This window comes from Charadrius vociferus, unplaced genomic scaffold, assembly GCF_000708025.1.
Source record: "Charadrius vociferus isolate BGI_N301 unplaced genomic scaffold, ASM70802v2 scaffold1168, whole genome shotgun sequence".
Classification (NCBI taxonomy): Eukaryota; Metazoa; Chordata; class Aves; order Charadriiformes; family Charadriidae; genus Charadrius; species Charadrius vociferus.
The window spans coordinates 211,674-212,898 of NW_009661376.1; the positions used below are offsets into that span (position 1 = coordinate 211,674).

General features: G+C 66.9%; 1 protein-coding gene across 1 annotated transcript in view; it reads left to right on the plus strand.

Annotated features, from left to right (window-relative positions):
* The window catches only part of AES (amino-terminal enhancer of split), a 12,109-nt gene that overhangs the window by 7,156 nt on the left and 3,728 nt on the right, over window positions 1-1,225 (plus strand). Inside the window, exons 8-10 of the mRNA XM_009893992.1 lie at window positions 138-242; window positions 394-438; window positions 695-850. Coding sequence (XP_009892294.1) covers window positions 138-242; window positions 394-438; window positions 695-850 — 306 coding nt within the window. The remainder of the gene's footprint in view (window positions 1-137; window positions 243-393; window positions 439-694; window positions 851-1,225) is intronic.

Below are 1,225 nucleotides of genomic sequence, written 5' to 3' on the forward strand. Positions count from 1 at the left end.
CAGTTGTGCAGGCACAGTGGTCTCCACTGGGGCCCTCAATGCCCCAGCAGCCGCCCACAGCCCCGCATGGGTGCTGCCTGTCCTGGCAGCCGGGCACAGCGGCTCGTGGCCCCTAATGCTGCGTCCCTCCGCCCCAGAGCTCCCTGGCACTGCCCAACGGGGAGCGGGCACGAGCCATCTCCGAGTACCTGAGCAGCAGCAAGAAGAGGAAGGTGGAGGAGAAGGACTTCGTTACAGACTACGTGAGCCCGGGGAAGCGGGGCTGGGGGGCTTGGGGCGTCCCCGTCCCCTCTTGCAGGGCGACGAGCAGAGCTGCCCGCTCCTCTGGCGCTTCCCAGGCGGGAGCGAGGGCAGCCTCGGCCCCTTTGGCTCCAACTGTCCTCTGCGTTTCAGGGCAGCGACGCAGACAAAAGTGAAGACAACTTGGTGGTGGATGAGGTCAGTGTGCCGGGGGCTGGGGTCTGCGTGTGCTGCCCGTCCCCCCACCCGAGTAGGGGGCTAACAGGCGGGCAGCATGGGGAGGTGGTGGTGGGACCCCCATGTTGTGCTCACTGGCCCTCACTGATGGCAGTGACGAGCCCCTGGATCCAGGCTCTCGGCCTGGCCCTTGTTCGAGCCACCAGCTCACCATGGCCTGGGATGTCCCCACGCTCCTGCCTGCTCTGCTGCCTGCTGATTTCACTCCCTCCCCCAGGACCCCTCTTCCCCGCACAGCGTCCACTCCTACTCGTCCCGGGAGAATGGGGTGGAGAAGGTCCCGCTGGGAAGGAAAGAGGCCGTACCGCTCAGCCCAACCTCCATGGCCTCCTCGAGCAGTACATCTCCGTCTCGGGGCAAGGATGCGCCCCTGGTACGTGCACTGCGTGGGGCAGCCATGCGCTTCACTCGGGGTCACGCTTGCATCCCCACCGCCCAGGCTCAGCTGGCAGAGCTGCGGGACATGGGTTCACCCACCTCCAAACCCATGGGGGCACTGGCGATGCTGGGGGGACGGGGTGGGACTCCTGCTCCATTAGATCCTCTCTCGTGTCCCATCCCACAGAGCGTGCGGTGCTGGCTGGGCTGGGCTGCCATCAGGGGTGAGGAACAGGGACTGGCTCACTGTGGGGGGGACCTTAGGAGACCCCCCCCCGGCAGGGTGGGAGCGCGGCTGTCAGATCTCCCCACTCTATTCCCGGTAGGTGGAGAAGGCAGGGACGCCCAGCCTGAAGTCCAGCACCCCCCC